This window comes from Lepidochelys olivacea (assembly GCF_965140295.1).
Source record: "Lepidochelys olivacea isolate rLepOli2 genome assembly, chromosome: 13".
NCBI lineage: Eukaryota > Metazoa > Chordata > Testudines > Cheloniidae > Lepidochelys > Lepidochelys olivacea.
The window spans coordinates 19,560,875-19,582,916 of NC_140423.1; the positions used below are offsets into that span (position 1 = coordinate 19,560,875).

General features: G+C 44.2%; 2 protein-coding genes across 6 annotated transcripts; one reads left to right on the forward strand and one right to left on the reverse strand.

The window, feature by feature from the left end:
* Positions 1-483: 483 nt before the first annotated feature.
* OSER1 (oxidative stress responsive serine rich 1) lies at positions 484-12,094 on the reverse strand. Of its 2 annotated transcripts, XM_084645800.1 has the most exons (4): positions 11,996-12,094; positions 8,458-8,563; positions 2,866-2,979; positions 484-1,290 (listed from the first exon to the last, which is right to left on the reverse strand). In XM_084645800.1, the coding sequence occupies exons 2-4, from the start codon at positions 8,532-8,534 to the stop codon at positions 597-599; spliced, it is 885 nt and encodes a 294-aa protein (XP_084501926.1). In that variant the 5' UTR covers positions 8,535-8,563; positions 11,996-12,094; the 3' UTR covers positions 484-596. The 2 variants fall into 2 exon arrangements, with proteins under 2 accessions (XP_084501926.1, XP_084501927.1); XM_084645801.1 differs by lacking the exons at positions 8,458-8,563; positions 11,996-12,094 and adding an exon at positions 6,317-6,394.
* Positions 12,095-12,184: 90 nt separating this feature from the next.
* Positions 12,185-21,635, forward strand: LOC311529688 (oxidative stress-responsive serine-rich protein 1-like). Of its 4 annotated transcripts, none has more exons than XM_084645852.1 (5): positions 12,302-12,321; positions 15,328-15,415; positions 18,181-18,302; positions 18,939-19,049; positions 20,759-21,635. In XM_084645852.1, exons 2-5 carry the CDS (start codon positions 15,413-15,415, stop codon positions 21,459-21,461), a joined length of 939 nt encoding a protein of 312 aa, XP_084501978.1. In that variant the 5' UTR covers positions 12,302-12,321; positions 15,328-15,412; the 3' UTR covers positions 21,462-21,635. The 4 variants fall into 4 exon arrangements, with proteins under 4 accessions (XP_084501975.1, XP_084501978.1, XP_084501977.1 ...); XM_084645851.1 differs by lacking the exon at positions 12,302-12,321 and adding an exon at positions 13,824-13,894; XM_084645849.1 differs by lacking the exon at positions 15,328-15,415 and having other exon boundaries at positions 12,185-12,321.
* The last annotated feature ends 407 nt before the right edge of the window (positions 21,636-22,042 follow it).

The following is a 22,042-nucleotide window of genomic DNA, read 5'->3' on the forward strand; positions in this document are numbered from 1 at the left end:
CCCCACAGAAAAGCAAATTCAGGCATCTGGAAATAATTAGAGCAATGGATGTAAAGATAAAGGAAAAAAATGGGGCATGACCCCCACTTTTAAAGTGTTCCCATAATTTGGTGCTATACAGCCCCACTTGACAAGTTTCCAAAGCTAACCCTGAATCCATAACTGCCTGTTTATGAGTTGCAATTGAACATCAAAAAGAGACCTCAGATGAGCTAAGATACAGCATCAGACTTCCCAAATAAAGAGGTCTGATCCCATACAGCGCTTTCTATGGACTGGTCTCTGCAATAACCCAGAACTGCAGGATTTTTTTTTTTAAATAAGATCTTTAATCAATGCAGAATTTCCCAAGTTATTAGTTCCATAAGCAGATATGGGAAGAGACTGTTCTCTAACCAAATCAACCACGATTCTAGGGTTAGAGCTGTCACGTTTCTAAATTAAGGTGTTCTGTCTGGTTTAAATAACAAAAGTTAGCTGAGATGCAATGAAGTGTTTTTATTGCAAGCATGGTGAGCAGGGAGTGGATTGCTTCTCATGTAGAGTACGACTGAGGGCAGATTTCAATCAAACCCTTTCTCTAAAGCCCATTGATGTCAGGTGTACATCATTTCTGCCATGTGAGACATTTTCTTGGGAATATATAAGTAATATTCCATGTATCCTGAAAGGTCTTCAATAGTCACATCATCCACATAGGCCCTTGCTTGCTCAGAGCAAGATCGTGGAGAACTTGAGGGAGTTCTTGATGGCAAAGGCTGGGAGTGGTCCTCAGCAACTGTTCTTTCTGGTGACAATGGGATGGTGTTCTGCAAGCCGGAGAATTTGTACACTTCCATGTCTTGCCACCGCTTACACTGACAGGCCTTGTCCATGCATGCACATGGCTTACTCTTGTTTTGTTTGGACACCGACTGGAAGTCAGAAAGATCTGTTGTCTTTAGACTTGCTTTGGACATCAGAGAAACAGCAACAGAAGAGTTTTCCTGTTTGTTCTCTGGCATTGGCTCTGCAACAGAAGCGCCCGAACACTCAGCAACAACTCCCTTGTGGCCAACGCCATCTAGAACAGGACTGGAACGTTCATTTGCACAGAATTCCTTTGGGACTGGCACCCCTAGCCCGGTGCTGTTGTCTGGAGTGTCAACCTGGCTCTTGTGTACCAGATGGCTGCACACAGAAGGCGTTTTTGAACTGCAGTGGATAAACTTAGGAGGATGAAGGATTGGAGACTTAGAACGCCTCCGACGCTGGGTTCTCACTGCCCCTCTTGAAGGTTTCCTCATAGACCTAGCAGCAGAAGATACACAAGTGAGTGTTTACTCTATAACCAGATGCAAGTAGTATTTTCTTTCTGTGAATCACAGTAGGAAAAGTATTTAAAAAGCAACCTCCTCCACTGTACAGTAGAACCTCCGAGTTACAAAATTCTCAGGAATGAAAGTTGTTTGTAGGGAATGTTCGTAACTCTGAAATGTTTGTAATTCTGAACAAAACGTTATGGTGGCTCTTTCAAAAGTTTACAACTGAACATTGACTTAATACGTCTTTAAAATTTTACTATGCAGAAGAAAAATGCTGCTATTAACCATCTTAATTTGAATGAAAAACAGTTTTCTTACCTTGTCAACTCTTAAAAACTTTCCTTTTTTTTTTTAGTAGTTTATGTTTAATACACTACTGTACTGTATTTGCTTTTTTTGGGTCTCTGCTGCTACCTGATTGTGTACTTCTGGTTCCAAATGAGGTGTGTGGTTGACCGGTCAGTTCATAACTCTGAGGTTCTACTGTATTTATATTACATTTTAATGAGTGCAGTAGCATCCACTGAGCTTTACAGAACAGGTGTACAAGATTGTATGAACTAACTCAGACAGACATGATACCAGTTCTGGTAAACAAAGGTGTGGAGCTAGCACCTGAGAGATCAATGTAAGAGAATGAATAAAGGTGGTTTTAAGGAGGAATCTGAAAGAGGCGAGGCAGGGTACTTAGCACATGGGATGAAAGAACACAGGGGCCACATGAAAATAGTAAAAAGAAAAGGAGGACTTGTGGCACCTTAGAGACTAAACCATTTATTTGAGCATAAGCTTTCGTGAGCTACAGCTGTATAATCCACTAAATGTAAAAATGGATGAGTTTTCTACAGAGAGGTTTTTAGCATGGAGAATCTCAAAGCACTTTACAGATTGGTTGATCCACAATCAACTACCAAGGTGAAATGCAGCAGCTCTCAAATGGCGTACAATACTACTATGCTCAAATAAATTGGTTAGTTTCTAAGGTGCCACAAGTACTCCTTTTCTTTTTGCAAATACAGACTAACACGACTGTTACTCTGAAACATGAAAATAGTAGCGATTCAAGACTGTTTCAACAGTCATTTGAAAATGTAAAGTGCTGCATAAGCACTAAGCATTCAGGAAACAAAAGGCAAAAGATTCAGAGATAGAAGTGCCTTAGAGGTACCTACTACTCTACTGTATGATGCCAAGTGATCCTGCAAGAAAGGATTCATGACTTAAAATGACTCATTTTCAAGTACAGCAGCTTGCTGAATATGTTTACTCTGCTCCTGTTCCTAATGCTGGTGCGGCTGTAGCATTCAGAACTACACCCACAGCTCAGAGGTGTTTCACTTTGTAAATTTAGAAACAGAACACAAATGGCATGGGAATGAGGGGGAAGGGATGACAGGCATGTTTGTTTTAAAAGGGAAACTAAAAAAGGTAAAATTTTTGTAAATAAGTCCGTTTAGAATCCAAAACCAGTAACAGAATTGGGTAATTAGAGTTAAAATAATTCCAGTTCATTTACATTTAAAAAACCAGGTCAGTCAGTCCCAGGCTGCCCTCTGCTTACCCATGCCAGGCTTCTTTAGATGTGCACACATTCTTAGGTTTGGTTTCATCTGTAGCTGTTCTAACCAGTGCTCTTGGAATTGTACCCTCACCCACAGGAAGAGAAGCAGTGGACCTGAAAGAGGAACATAAATACACTGCAATTAACTGAAGAGAATGCGAAAGATATATATGTCAAAATACTGTGGAGAGGCTATGAATTTTCTTTCCCAAAAAACACTTTAATCGGTCATCAGAAATGCCTTAAGCAAACTGTTTGCAAACAAACAAACAGTCTCCTAAAAGCTTCACTGAAGCACCAAACCAGGAAAGACACACAGTGTGCTAGTTTATAACTGAAGTGTTAAAAATTCAGTGAATTTTCATAGTGAACCACCAATATGTGAACATACATAAATTAAGCAAGCATATGATGTTATTGTAGTAACCTGTGTCCTTCCTCACCCTACTATTTGTTACGCTCATCTGTTATATCACATTATGTTTAATTTTGAAGTCTAAGCTTTGCCGGGCATGGATCATGGTTTTTAATTTGTCCTGTAATGTTCTTACCACACCTTTTGGCACTAAAATTAATAAATATGAAATAAGATAACAGTTCCAGTCAGCCTTATTTACCAAATCATACCTTGTTGCAAGCTGTTAGCCAAAATGATACCTGCAATTACGCATTAACGGGGCAAGAAAACACCAACAAATATGCAATAGGGAATGATGTATATGAGCCAGTAAGTCTTTTCTATAGCTACATTCTATAATGCTCAGATATCACACAGTTATAAAATGGGTTAAGTGTGGGCAAACAGCATTACAACTATGTTCAGGCAGGTTTGAAAACTGTTTTAAAAGCAAATTACTAGCAGTGGAATGGACAGAGGCTTATAGAATCCAGTTTCTGTCTGAAGACTATGTGTTGCTGCTCATTGCTGAAGACCAGAAGGAAGTAAGGTTAGATTTAACCAAAGCATACCTCCCATGACCAATGAATGAATGCTTAAAACCCATGTTTTCTGAATCCACTAAATGTAAAAATGGATGAGTTTTCTACAGAGAGGTTTTTAGTATGGAGAATCTCAAGGCACTTTACAGATAGTTGATTGTGGATCAACCACCAAGGTGAAATGCATCAGCTCTCAAATGGCGTACAACACTACTATACTAGTAGGAGACATGAGAAAGCTTACATCAGTCTGTGAGCTTTTTCTAACTCAAGTCTTCTTCAGCACCATTACTTGCATATTACTAAAATACTCAGGCCCCTAATGCAAGAATGAGAGTTTCTTTAAGCGCAGGGAAAAATCTCTCCACAAAGTAAAATTTGAAGACTCTGTATGATTTGGAATACACCTCTACCCAGATAGAATGTGGTCCTTGGGAGCCAAAAAATCTTACCGTGTTAAATCAAACTTGCTTTGGCCTCGAACATTTCTGTTAATACAGTATTTGACATAAGAAGTTTTATTCTTGGTGTTGTTTTAGAAAAGACACATCTGATGTCGTCCTTCACATCAAGCCCGGGGTCAGGGCTCGCAGCTGCGCAGCTCCACACAGGGGTCGATGCTCGTAGCTATGCATCGCGGTCGGGGTCATAGCCCAGTGCAGTGGTTGGGGCTCGCAACCCCCACATGGTCATGACCCCCCAGTTTGAGAACCAATGTTGTAGATGAGACAGAAAACCATTTTTGCTTTACCGAGTTATATCTGAATTCGTGTTATATTGGATCGCTTTATATCAGGGTAGAGGTGTATATGGAAATAGTAAGTCTACTCCATTACCCTTTCTTGCTGGATGACTTCCACTTGATACTCTACAAAAGCAGAGCCAACTGCTGAAAAAACATATCCAACAGAACTTGATGTAGAGTCCAGAATAGGAAAGCCAAGTGTACTTCAAAAAATTTAAGTATGGAAGTCCAATATGATTGGCAAAAACACCAAACTTAAAATATTTAGAAGCAATAAATCTTTAGTCATTATATGGGAGCAGGGTCCTGGAAAAATAGGACCAATGCACATTTGAACAGCTTTCAATGAAAGTGCCTGCATAGAATATTCAAACTAAAATGGACTGAGAGCAAGTAAAGAACAGGTCCCAGAATAGGCACAACCACCTACAAGTAATACAGACAGAAGATGTCTCAGATATGTCAATTTCAAGAATGCCCTAAAATAGCATTTCTAAGGGCAAGAAACACAGAGGCATGTTCCATAGTACGATAGTGGCTGAAGAAGCATGATTACATCTGAATATAAAAAAATCTGGCTAAACAAGTCCAGGATAGGGATGAGGGGCTGTTTGACTTCTGCCTTATGAACTTGATGGTGTGGGAAGAATGATGAATATAACTGAACTAAATCTTAACAGTTAGAAAAAAATCAACCTGAGTAACAGGGTAGAAAGAAGATTCTGTAGCTGAAAGGACAAAAACTGCTGGTGTCAATTACACTTAGGTGAAAATTGGGGTGGGGGAGTGAGGAAAGGATGTTCATGGAGTTTCTCTGAATTTTGATTAAATGCTTAGGAGCATTATATGGATAAAATTTTTAACAAATAATTAGAATGGCAGCTGTTTAAACACTAGCTTTTAAATTAGACCTTCACACTGCAACTCTAAGCTATACACAACAGCCTTAAATGGAATTTTCCCCAGAAAATGCCTCAATTTTTAGAGCCACAAAAAAAACAAAAAAACCCAACACCACCCAAGTCTTAAAGCCAGTCTTTCCTAAATATAAACATTCCTTGGATATAAATAGACTGTTTAACTGGAACACACTAGTCCCGGTGTACAGGAAGAATGTTTGCTACAAGAAACTCTTCTCCTTATTGTAGGTTTGGCCAACAGAGCTGAAAGGTTACAGTACATTACATTTTCAGAGCCTTGGCTTAAATAGAATTTGAAGATTTACTGGGCCCCCCAAGTCCACATTTTGAAAGCTGCCCACAGTCTGTACACAACTACAATTGTGTATGCAGTTACTCAAAGGGCAAGTGAAAATTAGGCTTGAAATTCTGACAGTTTAGGCCCATGTCTATCGACCTTCTGGAAAGTCCTGACAAGACAGGTCAGGAAAGCATACTCCCTCCTCTCCCACTAACTCAAAAGACCCGTGTCATTCACCACTATTGTGTCCTCCAGTTTCCATATATCCAATCCATGGATCATTCATCTTTACTCATAAGGCATTTCGGTGGAAAGTCCAAGTATTATACAGCAACCAGCTCCAAGCAGCAGTATTTATACAAGGACGTTGATATTTTAAGTTTACCAAAGTGGCCTTACTGTAATATCCTTACGTATTTTGGTCCTCTCCCAAACATGGGAAATAAGAATACAAGCTATGTTTTACTGTATTGCACCTGCAAAGAAAACTCTGTGTGGACATGATGTTTGTAAACTATTGTTATAATACTTCACTCCTAAGTGCTTTGAAATAAGGGTAATACCTACATTTGTACAGACAGAAAAACTTGGGTATGGAGAGCTGAAGTGAATCAGATGGGGAATACAGTGAGTGTCACGGTCAGTACTGGAATGCAAGATAAGAATATTTAGATGTGTGACATTTCTCATAGGATTATTTTCAGGCTCTTTAGTCAGTTGCAATGTTTGATCTTTGATATTAGGAATCATTGAATCTAATTAACAAATTAATTAACAATTAACCCAACTTCAGATTTTAAATGCGATAGAACCAAATAGTTAAAAATCAAATCAGAGATCATTGGATTAAATATGTTTGATATGTGCAGGGTGTTCATTTATTTATGATGCTCCTTAACTGTCAAAGTAGGACATCACAAATCCATCCCAAACCCCCATTTTCAGGGAGTTGTAATAGTTCAGAGTATCCTTTCAGGTTGACACTTTGGATTTCAGCCAAACAGGGAATTATTTTGCAACACTTGCACTAAATTGGTTCAGATTGGAGGTGGAGGTTTCCTGTTAAATGAAATTCTGTCCTTATTCCCTGTCCTGGGCTCAGAACAGTTGACATGCAGAAAAGACCAAGATATTAATATTCAGAAAGAAGCTCCTCTTTCTGCTGTAAACACAGACCAATCGACTGGAGACTGAAGGTGGGAAGAGATCATATCAGTTCTTTGAGCTCTCTTTACTGGAAAAGAGTTGAAGCATATTGGAGATAGGGGCATGTGCAGGGAAGGGAGGTGTCACAGATTTCCAGTGAGCCTGGTCAATTGTATTGAAAGACCCTGAATATACTGGGGCTCTGCGAGGCTTCCAGTGGCACCCTAACCAGCTTGAAACTGAGGCCTTGTCTATACTTGGATTGTAAGCACCTGTTCAGTTGCTTTGGTGCAAATAGCTTATACAGGAGTTATTTACATGAGCCCAGTTTACATTGTTTCATAGATATTTAGGTCAGAAGGGACCATTATGATCTAGTCTGACCTCCTGCACAATGCAGGCCACAGAATTTCACCCACCACTCTTGCGAAAAACCTCTCACCTATGTCTGAGCTATTGAAGTCCTCAAATCATGGTTTAAAGACTTCAAGGAGCAGAGAATCCTTCAGCAAGTGACCCGTGCCCCATACTACAGAGGAAGGCGAAAAACCTCCAGGGCCTCTTCCAATCTGCCCTGGAGGAAAATTCCTTCCCGATCCCAAATATGGCAATCAGCTAAAACCTGAGCATATGGGCAAGGTTCACCAGCCAGATACTACAGAAAATTCTTCTCTGGGTTTTCAAACCAAGGAAGGCTGCATCACTGCAAATCATGCTGCTCTGGTGTAAACTGTACCTACATTAGGAGTTTGCACTGGTGCAGCTACACCAGTGGCTGAAATTCCAATGTAGGCCAGGTTTGAGAGTTGAGACTTGATAATTGTATTGAGTGTTCTTTTATTAAGTAGGAAAGGGTTGCCATTCTGAGTATTAAAAGTGAGATGGACAGATTCTTTGTGCTCTAGTATCGTGGAGCAGTAAGTCAAGTACTGCATATCATGTCTCCCAAGTAAGGAGAAGATATACACAACATCCTCCCTTTCAGTGTTTTTGTTAAAGAAATTGTCATTCCTGGAGACTAGAGTCCAATGGTGGCAATACTGGATTCCTACATGACCTCACCAGTATCTTCAATACTGATGTGGCAAGACCACTTAACTCAAAGGGGTAGGAAGGGAATCCATCTCCCTGGTTCAATTCAGTGGTTGGTCTTGCTGCTGGTATTGCCAGTAAATACTAGTTACATTAGCAGCGTTCTAATAATGTGTACATGTCCTCTGATAACCAGGGCTCAGCCCAAATTCATTTAATATGGGCAGCCAAATGACAGCTATCAAATAGTAACCATTTTTGGTCACTGTTAGCCCAGGTTGGACTTGAACCAGCAATTTAGATAGGAATTGATCTGTATCCCATTTACCAATCCCCACAGCTAAATAGCCCTCTGATTACAAACTTTTTTTTTTTTTTTTTTAAAAAGACTTCAATTTGTTGTGCTACAGTTAAGCCTTCCACTACCTAATCCTTTGGTACCTACCTCAATCGCTTCAGATTTGTAGAGTGGTTCCCTAGCAATTCACTGGTCATATAGTTCCTCAATACATCATTATATGCTTGCTTACCCTGCTGCATCAACTCTTAGCTTTTTGAAAGCTGTCTGAAGACTTTCCTCTTCTCCATCCTTAGCTTCTGTTTTCATCCTTGGCACTGTGGGTGCTGACAGTTACCCTATGGTGTTGAAAGCAGAAAGTGAGTTGTTTGAAAATTAAATGGAGACAACCAGCACTGTGTTCAAAACTTTACTATAATTTCCCATCATCATCATAACTCAAGAAATAAATTCTGAGCAGCAAATTGTAGCATACACATAGCCCTGGTCACTGTATTAAGACACTTCTGGGAGAGGATTCAGAAAGAGGAGCAGAAAGATATGCAAGAATGATAGAGTCTTCATCATGTGTAACAGCTTAGGCAAATAAAAACCTTTACAGTAAAATAATTTGGTGTCAATTCTGAGCCAAGTGGGGGCAAGGGATGGGATAGATCTCTTCAATGCAGGAGTTTTCTATAGATTCCTATACTTAGTTCCACTGTAACCAAAACTGCACTCCAGAAGCAGTAGAGCAAACAAGGAGGGCCAGCACCACAACACCAATCAACTTCCTGTAGGTCACTGTTGGTACAGTTTGAGAACCTCTGCCCTACAGTACAGTCTTTGGGGCTTTGTCCTGTTTTATAAAAGTAAAGTGATATGGTTTCCACTATTTCCTTTGAAGACTACTCCACAAACCAGGGGTATGTCTATGTTACAGCAACGAAGCTATGGGGCTACAGCTGTGCCAGTGTAGCACTATAACACAGATGTTTCCTACACCCAATGGAAGGCAGTTTTCCATTTATGTAGTAAATAATCCCGCAGAGACAGTAGCTAGGTTGACGATATAATTTTTCCATTGACCAAGCTGCATCTACACTGGGGGTTAGGTCAACCTAACTACAGTCCCAGGGCACAAAACTTTTCACAGCCCTGTGCAACACAGATAGGTTGATCTAATTTTTAAGTGTAGACCAGGCCTAGATCCCAGCCTCAAAAAGTTCTATCAGGTTTTCAGCCCAAATTTACCCTCTCTTAATTTCAGTTTTTTGACCTTTGTTATATTAAGCATTTCATACGAATTATCTCCTCTTGGATGTTTAAGGCCCCAAAACTATTTCTAGACTTGTGTCCCTTACTGCTCGTGCAACTAGCAGTCAGTTGGCCTAGCTGGACAGCAATCCTTACAGTCTCTCAATTATTTTAACAATCTCTGTTGCTTTTCTCCAGCTCCTCCCAATTTGTCAATATTTTACTGGTAATCAGTTGCCCAAAATCAAATTAGTAGTTGTTCTAGAGTGATTAAAGTACTAGAACAAGTCTTTAACACCCGGTGTTTAAACTGAAGTGGTCTTGATTGGTAAAGGAGTACTAGACCACTATGGTTAAAATGATTCTTTTAATTTGTAAGAACTCCATATACTCCCACAGGCAAGTCCTCATACACAGACATTGTCTCTCAACTCCTTATGCAGCTGCTCTTTTGATATGACAGATATAAATGGAATATTACTGACTACAGAGTTGAGTTCTCAAGTCACTAGAGAGATAGATGCCTAAGAGCAACAGATATCAACTACCATAATGAAGGCTAATTAATAAGGGCTATTAAATCAAGCTACCAGTACAATACTACTTATATTGGTATTTGAATAATACATTTGCTAAATTAATTTTAACTCTTTGATATGCTGGAAGAGAGAATAAATTTAGATGAAAGAGCTGCAGCTAAATAGTCACACAGATTCTCAAAAGACAAAATGAAACAAGTAAATATGAAGGGTAAATTCTCTACCTGAGAATCTCATTTCTATCTGGCCCCCCTCAGATCTCCCAGCTGGTGTGTCTGCTACTTGCTCTGCAATGACTTCACTCAGATGTATTCCTTAGCCGCTAGCTGGGTGCCATTATGACACATCCAGAAAGATGGATGTGTCATAATGTGTTTGACGCACATACTATGAACTGAAGCAGCAAATAAACACAAGGGGAAGTGGTTGAATACAATACTGGTCACTGTGATGCTCATCTGAGCAGACAAATGAGCAAAGATTAACAAAACAGCCTGGCTTAGGGTACACTCTTAATTGGGTACTGGTACCACTTTACGTTGATGTTTGGGTGAAAATTTCTATCATAAATCCAGTGTGGGGACTAGCCTCAATAAAATTATTCTTCTCTGCCCCAAAGAAAAGTTATCCTTAAAAACAGCTTATACTTTTTTGCCAATTTTAGACTGATACCAAGTTAAACTTGAAGCTTGATGCCAGAACACTTCCTATCACAGCAGCCTGAAAAGCATAGCAGAAGTTGGCTGTAGCAAGGGAATGGAGCAAAAATGTTTTAAAAATCTTAGTAAAAGATGTTTAACACAGTGACAGTTTTAGTTTGGATGGAATTTTTACATGATATGTGGTCCTGTTACTTTTATTCACTGGCAAAACTAAACTGATTGTGAACTTATGCATTTTATGATAAACTGGTTGGATGAATTTAAATCCTTCTGAGTGATCTTCAATAATCTGGGTAGCTTCTGAAGACTGTAATCATGAGAAGAAAGTTTTGGAGATTTAAAACAAGTTAATGCCGGCTGAAATTATGTTCTTATTTTACCTGTCTTCATACTATATAATCTCAATCGATTTCTATTCTATTACCTTCAGAAAGAGACTGTTAAATATTTTTAAGAACCTACTTCTTTTGCAAATAGCAATCACAGGGAACTCCCCACCAGGCAAAAGGCTGGGCTGTATGAACATCACTGTGCAAACACATTCATTCTATTTCAGTGGTTTCTGACCCTTTTTCATTTGCGGATCCCTACAAAATTTCAAATGGAGCTGCGGGGACCTCTTTGGGAAGCTTCGGCATAGTCTGTGGCCCCCAGGGCCCGCGGACCAGAGGTTGAAAACCACTGTTCTATTTCATGTGGAGACCAGGCTCTGAGAAGCCTTGAGGGGACACTGGAGGCGGAAAGGTAAGGCGCTTGTAAGTGAATAAAACGGAAACGAGACATCAGTTCGTCCGTCCCCGGAGGTACAGAGTCTAGCCCGGCCTGAAGGAGGCTCAGGCACTTAGGAACATCAGCGATACCTATAGGGCCAGGAGCTGCCAAGAGAGTCCAGCGGGAATTTTTAATTTAGCGCTTTTGAAACCGGACCCGTTCACCGCCCTTGGCCGGCAGCACCCGACGGGAGCTCGGTGATTGAGTTCCCAGCCACCCCCCCAGCTCCGGCCTCGCCCTGGGCTCCCAGCCCGGAGCGATGCGTCGCCCCCCGCAGCGGGGACCGGGCTGCCCGGCCGGGGTGACTCAGCACCAAGAGCCGCGGTCACCCGGAGGAAGCCGAGAGCTGGGGCCGGGCGGGGAGGAACCGTGCGAGGGCGGCTCCCGGCTGGCCGGGGACTGGGCTGTCCTGCCGCACGGACACAGCCCGCTGGCCGGGAGTCGCAGCGAGCGCTGGCCCGGGGGAAGGGGCAGAGCAGCCGCCCGAGAAGGGGGCACCCAGGGGGAGGACGGGCCAGACAAAGCTGGGCGGGGAGGGGGGGGGTCCGCCCAACACACTTACCGCGCTCAACCCCGCAGGGAAGGAGCCCGCCGCCGCCCCGAGACCCAGCGGCTTCTTCCGGGGCGGGGCGGGGCGGGAGCGGTCGAGTAACCCGGATGGGAAAACCCTTAGCGCCAGAAAGGGGACGGGTGGCTGGCTGGTTGCACGCATGCGCCTTCCGGGAGCGCTGGGGGCAGAAACGCAAAGGGCGCATGTGCGGCCCCCGCACGATCGTTCTGCAGGGGGCGCGGTTGCGCGCGCGTCTCGGGAGTCCTGATTTTCGCGTGCGCTGTCGTCAGTTCCTGTTGTTTTTATCCCCTTTCGGAGAGCGAGTCGGAGGCCCTCTGGTGAGTGACGCAGCCGGGCGGGGAGGGCCTGTCTCACTCCCCCCTCCCCCTCCCCGGTCTCCGTGCCCCTTCTCGTGGAAGAAGGATCGGGGCCGCGCGCGGGGGTCTGGGGCGGGCAACCCCAGGAGCCCGGGAGGTGACGCAGCGGGGGCTCGTCCGGGGCATGGGGCCGCGCTGGCTGTGAGGGGAGCCCGCCTGAGCGCCGCCGCCGCTCAGGGTCTCCCAGCCGGCAAGCATCGCACGCGTGAGGGATTGGGGAACGGTGCCCCCTCGGCTGCGGGCGGCAGGGAGCGTCCACAGCTCCTCTGGCCTGCCTGGATTGGCCGAGCCAGGGCCCCCCATGTGCTCGGCGCTGTACGCACACCGCTACACGGCGACCGCCCGCTGCCGCGGAGAGCGGCTCTGCCCTTCGGTTTGCGTAGTGAGCCTGGCAGCAGCAGCGCGCTCTGTGCCCACCCGCGCCCCCTCCCGAGCCAGGTGCCTCTGAGGCCTGTGCGGCTCATTCCTCTCCAGCGCAAGGAGGGACAAATGCAGAGAACAAGGGGAGCGGGGAGCTGCTGCTCCTCATGCCGCACCGGGCCAGGAGCGAAGGGTCTGTGCAAGTGAGGCCTGAGCTACACACGGGGGTTTTGCAGCATAACCCTCGGCCAGGGCTCTGGCTTTTCGTGAAAATAGTTATGTGGGTACAAGCCCTAGTGTAGACAACGCTATACCAGTATAATGGTACCTGATACCGGTACAGGTTATTCCCTTTCATATATGTGGCTAAGGTATACCACAAAAAGCACGTTTGTACAGATATAACTGTGTCCGCAGGGAGGATTGTACTACTTCACCTATACTGGCTTTGTTAAAGTGGAACCGCTTTCGTGTGTAGCAAGGCCTGAGTCAAATTTGAAACAAAACTTGTATGTGTAGGTGGGTGGGAAATAAAATCACACTTTTCAGAGAAGGCTGTGTGGAAGAGTCATTGTGGGGCTTGATGTTTGTGTCTCAATGACTCCAAGTCAAGTGTGGCCTTTTGTACTTGTAAACTGAGTGTTGGGGTGGATGTTTCCTACGTGCCAGTGCCAGAAACTCATCCAAGACTGAGTCAAATCAGATTGCAGGTTATGGAGATTAAATTACGCCTTCACGGGCATCAGTGTAGGATCATTACCTTGAGTTGTCTTCCATGGTTTTTACATGCCCTGAGGACAGAAACTGAGCAAGCAATGGGAATGTGGTTAACAATTTGTTGATGCAGAAGCTCCCAGAATAGAATCTCATTTCCCTCCCAGAGCTGTGCAGAACTAACTGAAGTAAACAGAAATAAAAATATGGTTTTGATAGAAAACGACGTGTGACTGAATACACACAGATCTATAGGGTAGGAAAATGGCATTTTATAGAGTTATCGTTTAGAGAAGAATCACACTTCACATTGTGTTATTTTCTTTTTGGCTATGAATATTTTTATCACGCCTTTCTACTTTGCAGATGTCTACGTCATGATACAATGGTGCTCAGATACCATGGTGATTAAACTGTAAAAAACCTAGATAGATACAATGGAAACCCAGCAACACAACAGGTGCACGTGCTGAGAACGCTCCCCTTGAATACATTGGGAATGGCATGCTGAAGGACAGCACAGCTGCCCAAAAAGCATGGTCGTTAGCATTGTATGGCATGCAAGGTTTTATTGCATCTGTTAATACATTTACAACTGCTTATTAAATTAAAATAGTTGAGCTTCCACTACAGAAAGTGTCAGGTTGTTGTCACCTACCTTCCTGTTTAGTCCCAGATCTGAAGGTACATTGCACACCTTTATACTTACCCACTTAAATAGCCTTTGGAATGCTGTTGAATCAGAACAGAGAGTGGTAGCACCTTGCTCCAAGACAGGAATTCATAAGCAGAGAGTACAACTAAGGCATTTTTGTCCTGTCTGAGTGACTGATTTTATCTTTCTACTTCCACCCTGATTTGTTGTCTCTCCTTTTTCCTGCATGTCTTGTTGCCACGTGAAGCCAGTTCTGTATGTGCACTATGGATTAGAGAGGGAAATGTACTCAAGTAATTTGGAAGTTTCACTTTGCAGCCTATGATGCACATAGAGCAGCATTTCCCAAATGGTGGGTCCCAACAAAGTTCTAAATGGGTTGTGAACCTGGTGCAGAGGTTGGAAAGTGAACCCACCATGCACTCACCCCAAAGCTGTCCCCCAGGGCTAGGCCCAGGTCCTTGCTCCAGGCGTTGTGACCTGATGTATGGGGTCACATTGCCACTCAGGTGGCTGGGCCAAACCTGAGTGGCACTGGAATCCCATGCACCTAGAGTGGGTAACTGGGCCATGCCCATGGGACTGGAGCAGCTACCAGTATGTGAGTGCAGGGTGCTTGCTCTCCAACCTCCTGTCTCCAGGCCTCCCCTCCACACTAGGCCAAGATTCGAGTTGTGGTGCCAAGGCAGAGGGTGCTGGTGTGGGTGGTTGGTGCCCACCAGCTGGGTGCGGAGGCCTCTCATTTTGCCCCTCCCCCCACCCCCCCCAATATGACCCCTAAGTTGGTTGCAGAAAAAAAAAAAGACCAAAGGTAGTTGCTGGGTCACTTGAGTAAAAAGTTTGGGAACCACTGACATAGTGCATGAAAGAATAGACTATTGGAGAACATTGCTGATGTCTGAGGCCCCAGATCAAGGTGCTGGTCCTTCTGCTGTAGTGGAAGGAAGTGATCCCTTGATATTAGCTCTTAGACCTATGGGAGAGTTCTTCAGTAGCAGTGGGGAAGTATACAGAAGAGAAAATCTACCTAGAACAACAGATAGCAATGAATTCTTAATAGCAAGCATTATGATCAGCCAGTTTCTCAATAGTGAGTACTATGCTCAGCCACTTCTTTAAGATTCAGACAGGAAAATGCTTTCATTTGTTCTATGTAATCTTTGTAGCCAAGGACCAATTGGATACATGTGCACAGAGGACTTTCTTCCAATGTGGGCTTTATTGTCTTCTGCTTCTAGTCCAAGCTAGGTGTGGCAGGGAGGAAAACTGCCTTCAAGTCAGGATCAAATTGCAAGAGCAATATACAGCACTACTAACTGTTTAATGGTAAATATTCTACATTCTGTCCTTCTATATAATTATGCTATTTATGCCCAACACTTCAGTTCCTATTATTAAGGCCCAACTAGTTTCACAGCCGTGAAAAACATGTCACGGACTGTGAAATAAGCCCTTCCCCATGAAATCTGATTTCCCCAAAATAAGCTGGGCTGGGGCTTGTCCTTCCCCTGCATGGCTGTTATCAGAGGGAGGTCAGACCCACCTCCACAGGCAGTGCAGAAGTGAGTACCACCCTCACTTCTGCACTGCAGCAGCCCCAGAGCTGGGCTCCAGGCTTCCACCCCCTGCGGCTCTTTCCGGGGCTCGGGGTGCCCGGACTGAGGGCTGCCGCCCCCCCACGGCTCCTGCCAGTGCTCAGGGTACCCAGGCTGGGGGCTGCTGTCCCATGCGACTCCTGCCCAGGCTTGAGGTAGCTGAGCTGAGGGCTGCTCTGGGCTGCTGCACCCCCCCGCAGCTCCTGCTGGGGCTGCCCAGGCTCCAGCCAGGGCTCGAGGCTTTGACCCCCTGTGGCTCTTGCCTGGGCTCAGTGACCTGGGCTGGGGGCTGCCACCCCCGGACAGCTCCAGTCCAGCTTAGGGCTGTCCCCCTCTCCATTGCTCCTGCCCAGGCTCTAGGCGCTCAAGCTCGGGGGTGCTATCCCGCCCAGTGGCTCCTGCCGGGGCTGGGGGCACCCAGGCTCCAGCTAGGAATCGGGCTTCCACCCCCTGCGGTTCCAGCCCCTGCAGCTCCTGTCAGGGCTGCCTCCGCTCCCCTTCCCCTGCCTTTCCCCCCACCATGGCTGCTCCCTGGGCTCAGGGACCTGGGATGGGGTCTGCCACCGCTGCGGCTCCAGCTAGGACTTGGAGCTTTTGCCCTCCCAGCTCATGCCTGAGCTCCAGGCTTCAGCCTCCCCACCCGCTGGCTCCTGCCCGGGCTCGGGGCTGTTGCCCTCTCTCCACCCCTCTACCCCCCCGCCCCCAGTGGCTCCGGCTTGGGCTCAGGGTGCCCAGGTTCAAGGCTGCTGCCCCCTCCTAGCTCCTGCCCGGGCTTAGGGCTGCATCACCTGCTGGGGCTCCAGGCTTCCACCCTGTAGCTCCTGCCAGGGCTGGGGCACCCATTTTTCAAATTGTCTGGGGCCCATGCATTAATTCATCAGTAGCCTTGACTAGAAGCACCCGGTTGGGGAGCTCCCAGCAGCACTGTGGAGATCAGACCTACCACCACCTCTGGGAGCCTCCTCCAGCTGCAGGAAACTCCACAGCACAGAAGTGAGAATGGCAATTCTGTAACCCCTCTACAGCAGGTTTGCCCCCCGCCCCATCCCCTTTTGGATCAGGACCCCCAGGGTTACAACACTGAAATTTCAGATGTAAACATCTGAAATCATGAAATTGACCGATTTTAAGACCCTGTGGCTGTGAAATTGACCTAAGTGAGGTGTAAATTTGGTAGGACCCTACCTGTTATTTGTATCTCCTTGTCTAGGCTAGGTGTGGCCTATCTAAAGTAACAGGTTACAAAAGCAGTACAACTCAATTAACTGTTTAATCTCTAAATTCTACACTCCTGTCTGTAGTGTAGCCCTATAGGCTAAAATTAACTCTTCTCTGTATTATTTCAAGCAGATAATATATATACTTTTCATAGGCTTCGCTTTTCTTACTCTTTCTCGGTACAAAAAGAAAAGGAGGACTTGTGGCACCTTAGAGACTAACCAATTTATTAGAGCATAAGCTTTCGTGAGCTACAGCTCACTTCCTCAGATGCATATCGTGGAAACTGCAGCAGGCTTTATATATACACAGAGAATATGAAACAATACCTATTCCCACCCCACTGTCCTGCTGGTAATAGCTTATCTAAAGTGATTTCCAGCACAAATCCAGGTTTTCTCACCCTCCACCCCCCCACACAAATTCACTCTCCTGCTGGTGATAGCCCATCCAAAGTGACAACTCTTTACACAATGTGCATGCACATTGTGTAAAGAGTTGTCACTTTGGATGGGCTATCACCAGCAGGAGAGTGAATTTGTGTGGGGGGGTGGAGGGTGAGAAAACCTGGATTTGTGCTGGAAATCACTTTAGATAAGCTATTACCAGCAGGACAGTGGGGTGGGAATAGGTATTGTTTCATATTCTCTGTGTATATATAAAGCCTGCTGCAGTTTCCACGATATGCATCTGAGGAAGTGAGCTGTAGCTCACGAAAGCTTATGCTCTAATAAATTGGTTAGTCTCTAAGGTGCCACAAGTCCTCCTTTTCTTTTTGCGAATACAGACTAACACGGCTGCTACTCTGAAACCTTTCTCGGTACAGTTCTCTTTACCTTATTGACACAAAAGTTCCTCAGTGTGTGTTGGTTCAGTGTGCTGACCAGAAACTACTCAGTAGGGCTGATTGAGGTCAGTGTCCCTTCTGTCAGTGACAAGTGCCTAAGTGAAATTGAAATGCCAGTATTACTGTTCTGTAAACTAATACCAACTGCCAAGTCTGTGTTAAAACAGTGTTAAAGTACATCTTGTGTTAAAACAGTGTGTAGGGACGTGGCAAAACTTAGGTTGTCTTCCTCTGCACTGTGAACAACTCTGAGTACACAGTTCCTGGTGAACAAATAATATTAATGGAATGGTTCCAATCTGAAGGCAATGGGACTGACACTAGAGGAATGAAACACAACATGGTGGCTCATTTCAGTTGTGTGGAGTTTTATTTGGAAACCGGTAAGTCTTCAGTTCCCAATATCAAATCACAATTTGTATATTTTTCAGTGCACACTTCCATGGCACAATCAGTGTTACTCTGACAGCTCATCAATGGACTCAGAAGATAAAGACAGAGAGGAAGAGAGTCTGCAGACAGCTTTCAAAAAGCTAAGAGTAGATGCAGCAGGGTAAGTGAGCTTGTAGAAAAGTAGCTCAGTTTGTCAAGTTTTAATAAAATGAAAAACACTTGAGGCATTACCTAAGCCTCTAATTTCCCCTCAGGTAAGTAAGGGACATAAAGGAGTCATTTGAATGACCACTGCAATGTAGTTACCTCTGGGGTGGAAACACGTTTAATCGCAGGGGTTGTATGTATAGATGGCTCATTAGACTTCTGACTGGCTATTTGCATTTACTGCAGTTGAGAGAGAGAGTTTAGGCAAACAAGGCATTTCTGATAATGCAGTTGTATGCTTGCAATTCTGAAAAACAGGGCCTAGAGTCCTATACAGGAATTGCCTTGCATTTCATTTCTGTCTGAGAGGAATAATCGATGGTAGCCTCTTCACTTCTGTTCCCACATCTCCCTTCCTTCCCACTGGCTCCTTGATCTGCTGCTGTAGACATCCTGTCATCCTGTTTTCAGTGAAACCATAAGTCTCTGGTTAGCAATGAATCTGTGACAACAGAAATTTAACATGGATTTACATTCTAGTACCATTAAAGTAGCCTTCTGAGAGGGGTAGGGCACAACATCAATGTGGAGACACTTTGAAACATATGTTGCAGAACTATCTTAATGTAGCATTTTTCCTCTCACTCAGATCTACCGCATCTCTGTCTGTGGATGAGGGAACAAGTCTGAGAGCACCGATAAGAACAGCTATGGACGGAACCAAACCTCAACCTGTCTGTGCCAAAGAGACTTGGCATGGGTAAAACACATTGTTAACTGAACTGTATATTTATTCCTTGTTAATTAGAGATGATGAAAACATGCATAACATCATTTCAAACAGGGATTGCTTGTTTAATTAAGCAGCTGAGCCACGTTATTTTTCCCCTTTTGTGTTTATAGAAACCTTAACTTAGAGTTCATCTTGATTCTTTTTAATAGCCTTTTAACAAAGCCTTTTGTCTCCCTTCAAGAGATACTAGTATCCATATGTGTCACAGTTACTGGGCTAACTTCACCTCTGATCACTCCTCATGTTTTTGAGTATGTCTTCCTTCAGCTCTCAGGCCACTAGCTGCTACCTGGCTCTGAATGGAACTGTGTGATTCTTCCATTCTCAGACCAGGCTTTGGGTATCAGTCCCCTGGTACTAACTGATTACCTCAGCAGATCTGATTTATTTCCAGACCCTGGAATTCTGTTCCCTCTGGGGCAATGACAGAAGTGAGCAGTGACCAAACAGCCTCCTTAAAGCAAAGTATTAGTTATTTAGCACAAAAGCGTTTAATAGAAAACAATAGGACAGACTGTTTAATAGAAAACAATCTTAAAAACAATTGAACAGACTGTATGTATTTCTAGCTCTGCCCCTTAAGGCTTACCACCTCTTAGATCCGGGAAGGACCAGTTCCTTCATACCCCTCCACGGAGCTTGTCCATGCCAGCCTGTTTCCTTAAACAGCTGCTGACCAGAGACACTCCTTCCCATCTTCACAGGAATCAAAATACTTCCTGTTTGTAGCCCTTTGATCTGGGAGGTTTGAAACTTGATGGAAACAGAGGAGACAGGATCCCTGATCCTAACACCATTGTCTTTCAAGTATGTACCTAGATGTTCTTATCTGGGAAGCCATTGTTTTGCTTCCCTGTTTGTTCTTCCTACAGCCCTTATTGAATCCAAGCATTATGGTGTGCAATAAACATTCCATTATCCCAGTAAAAGTGTATACTCTCTCAATAACTAGGTTACACATCAATACATTCCTGCTCCTACAGTATTTATAACAATATTCCATATCTGCTCCTCTTCTGTCATGATATCAATTACATCCTCCTGAGTATCAGTATCTGTGACAATTGTCATCTCAGTCCTTTCCTCTCCTTTCTTCCACCCAGATCCTGGTGTCCTGGATGATCATTTTGTAATTTAGTATAAATGAAATAAAACTCAGCATCAGTTCCTTTCTCCTGAGTCTGTTGCTACTTCCCTCAACAGCAACTTCAAAACTTCCTCAGTTTGGTGTATTCAATTACAAAAACCATCCTACAGCAGGAAAGCATCCTTCCTTTGGGGTATCAGCTCCCTCACAATCCTTCTTACAATCCTCTCTAGATGCTACTCTCCCACTTTCTTCTGCTTCCAGCATAATCTAGGGTGGAGGAAAGGTCAGTTCTCTCTCCCCATCCCCTTTTATTTAAAGACACGAGTTTAATCACCAACACTGGCATTTATAGCTATTGTGAATGTGCATTCAGAATATCTCTTGTCAATTTTTTTCTGTGACTTGGTCTGCTGAGGGTTTCAGATACCAGTGGAGTGCTGGGATTTTCTATAGCTGTACAGATAATCATTGTTCAGATCTGATACTTGACACTGTCTTGCTTTAAGTGAGGTCCTGTTTTGGAAAGCATTAGGCTCCAGAATTGAGTTCTGAGTAACCTAATTGTTCATTTTTTGTTCACTAACAGGTGTGCGAGGAAGTCCTCCAGGGGGTCATCAAGAACCCAGCGTCGTAGGCGTTCCAAGTCTCCTGTCCTGCATCCTCCCAAGTTTACCTACTGCAGTATGAAAGCATCTTCTGCCCGCAGCCAGTTGAAATACAAAAGCCAGCCAGACACTGCAAAGAGTACTATCAGCTCAGACATTTGTGTTGCAGAAGAACTGTGTACAGGGGACAAGTATGATTCCTGCTTTGATGCCAATGATTGTAGAAGAGCCAGAAATGAACCTTTGGGAGCTTCCACAACTGAACAGCCTTTGGAGAATTCAAGAGAGAATTCTGCTGCTGTTTCGTCGTCCTTTGAACCCAGCCTGGATTCTAGACAGTCTTCAGATTTCCAGTCATTATCTGTGCTTAGCGATAGCAAGCAGTGTCCTTGCGTGGACAAGGAATGCCAGTGCAAACAGTGGCAAGATGTGGAAGTGTACTCTTTTTCTGGCTTGCGGAATGTCCTGTCAGAATGTGAAAAGGCAGTGCTAGAAGTCCATTCCCAGTCTCTGCAGAACAAATCACCCTCTGGTATGGCTTCATCAGGTTCTCCCCGATCTTGTTCTGAGCAAGCTCGAGCCTTCGTGGACGATGTGACAATTGAAGATCTTTCCGGATACATGGAATATTACTTATATATTCCCAAGAAAATGTCCCACATGGCAGAAATGATGTACACTTGACTACAAGGAATCCATGGAGAATCATGGGCTGGAAATTCAGTAGTAATGAGTGGATGAAGTGCTTCCCTCAGAGCCATGAGTGGGAATTTGGCCATTCTCATTGCTGTGTATTTGATCAAATGTTTCTTTGCACCATACAGTGTAGTTTTTTAATAAAGTGAAAAACAGACAGTAGCCTCTGAGCTTAGTGTTTTAAAAGAATGCATTAAACTCTGCAAAGCTCAAAGAATTCATTGTAGATCAAATAAACTCCCTCTGTTCTTTGGTCTGTGCTGTGGACATTTGAGCTGCCTGTACTGCTTTCACTATATGTCTTAGAAGAATAGCCTTTTATGATTGAATCTGGGGATTTGTGGTATTTGGGAGATCCTTTCTCTTTTTAACTGCAAAATATTTAAGACAAAGTAAGGCCCAGTAACTTAAAGAAACAATATGTAGTTAGGGATCTGTCTTAAACCAGCCCACTTGTGTGGGAAGGATAAGTAAATATTCTGTGTTTTGGGCAGGGTGTCTTTCATTGTTGAATCTGAGTATTGCATAGATGGTTCCACTTGAAGCAAATTTTGAAGGTTTCTTCCTCA